We start from the raw sequence: 1,115 nt of genomic DNA, 5'->3' as shown, positions 1-1,115 counted from the left end.
AACATTGTCTCTCATCATAATTTGGGCTGGAGGAGAATGTGACACAGATGGGGTTGGGAGTTTTTGTCTCACTTCCCCGTTGGTCTGTGTCACTGTGGTATCAACACTGCTGCTCCATGTGTGACAGTAATAGTCAGCCTCGTCCTCAGACTGGAGGTTGGAGATGGTCAGGTAGCGGTCGGCCCCAGAGCTGGAGCCTGAGAAGCGACTGGGGATCCCGTCCCCATTGCTGTGGCTTCCGTTACTATAAACAAACATCAAATACCTAGGGGCCTTCCCTGGCTGCTGCTGGTGCCAGCGAATGTGGTAGCCACTGTGCTCACTGCTGAGGGTGCAAGTGAGCTTGGTCGAGGCTCCCAGGGAGGCAGAAGCAGACGGGGTCTGGGTCAGTACAGGATCAGCACAGAGACCTGCAAACACAAAACAGGGATCATGTCCAATTTATCCAGACTGGTCAGATGCCCCTGAAAATTGTGCTTGGAGGGGAGCTTAGGGCTTCAGGGCCTCCAAGTGCCCAGGGATGCACTGACCTGTAGAGAAAACCAGTGACAGGAGATAGAAGGGAGCCCAGTCCATGGTGGGAGGTGCTTCCAGGAGCTCTGCCCTGAGGCCACCCAGCTGGCACTGGCCTATCCAAGCTCCCCTCTTATCCTCTGTCCTTGCTTCTCAAGAGGGAGGAGCACTGAATGCAAATCTGTTCTCTGTTCCTCAACTCTCTCAGCTCTGGTCTGAGTCTTGAGCCTAACAGTATCCTGTTTGTAATTTCCTGAGATCGGAAGAAGGTTTAGGTGTTGGTTTCATTGTTAAGAGTTGATTTTACCCAATACAAGTGTCTTCAAAGGAGACTCAGTCATGCCCTTTGCACTTAAACACATCTGAGAGCACTTAACCTATCAAGTTCCCCAAACCAGGACCCACAGTGCCCCCTGGTGTCCACACGAGGAATATCATCCTAAATGTGTAGCTAGTGCATCAGGTAGCTACTTCTAAGAACTTAAGGCAGAGGTGTCGAACTCATTTTCACAGGGGGCCACATCAACCTCAAAGTTGCCTTTGAAGGGACGAATATAATTTTAGGAGTGTATAAATGCAACTACTTCTTAACTGTTGGGAAC

The 1,115-nt window shown here is 50.6% G+C and overlaps 1 gene segment (V, D, J or C); it reads right to left on the bottom strand.

Moving 5' to 3' along the window:
* Nucleotides 1–72: 72 nt before the first annotated feature.
* Nucleotides 73–614, bottom strand: LOC118980760 (immunoglobulin lambda variable 4-69-like; the record flags this gene model as incomplete). The annotated part of the segment is given in 2 exon segments: nucleotides 73–410; nucleotides 531–614. Coding segments are annotated over 2 exon segments (384 nt in total), but the record flags the coding sequence as incomplete, so codon positions are not given.
* Nucleotides 615–1,115: the final 501 nt, after the last annotated feature.

The sequence above is a fragment of the Sturnira hondurensis genome, unplaced genomic scaffold (genome assembly GCF_014824575.4).
Source record: "Sturnira hondurensis isolate 20B ecotype Veracruz unplaced genomic scaffold, ASM1482457v3 Scaffold0023273, whole genome shotgun sequence".
NCBI lineage: Eukaryota > Metazoa > Chordata > Mammalia > Chiroptera > Phyllostomidae > Sturnira > Sturnira hondurensis.
Note: the sequence above shows the minus strand (reverse complement) of the source record. Positions and strands in the feature narration are given on the sequence as shown.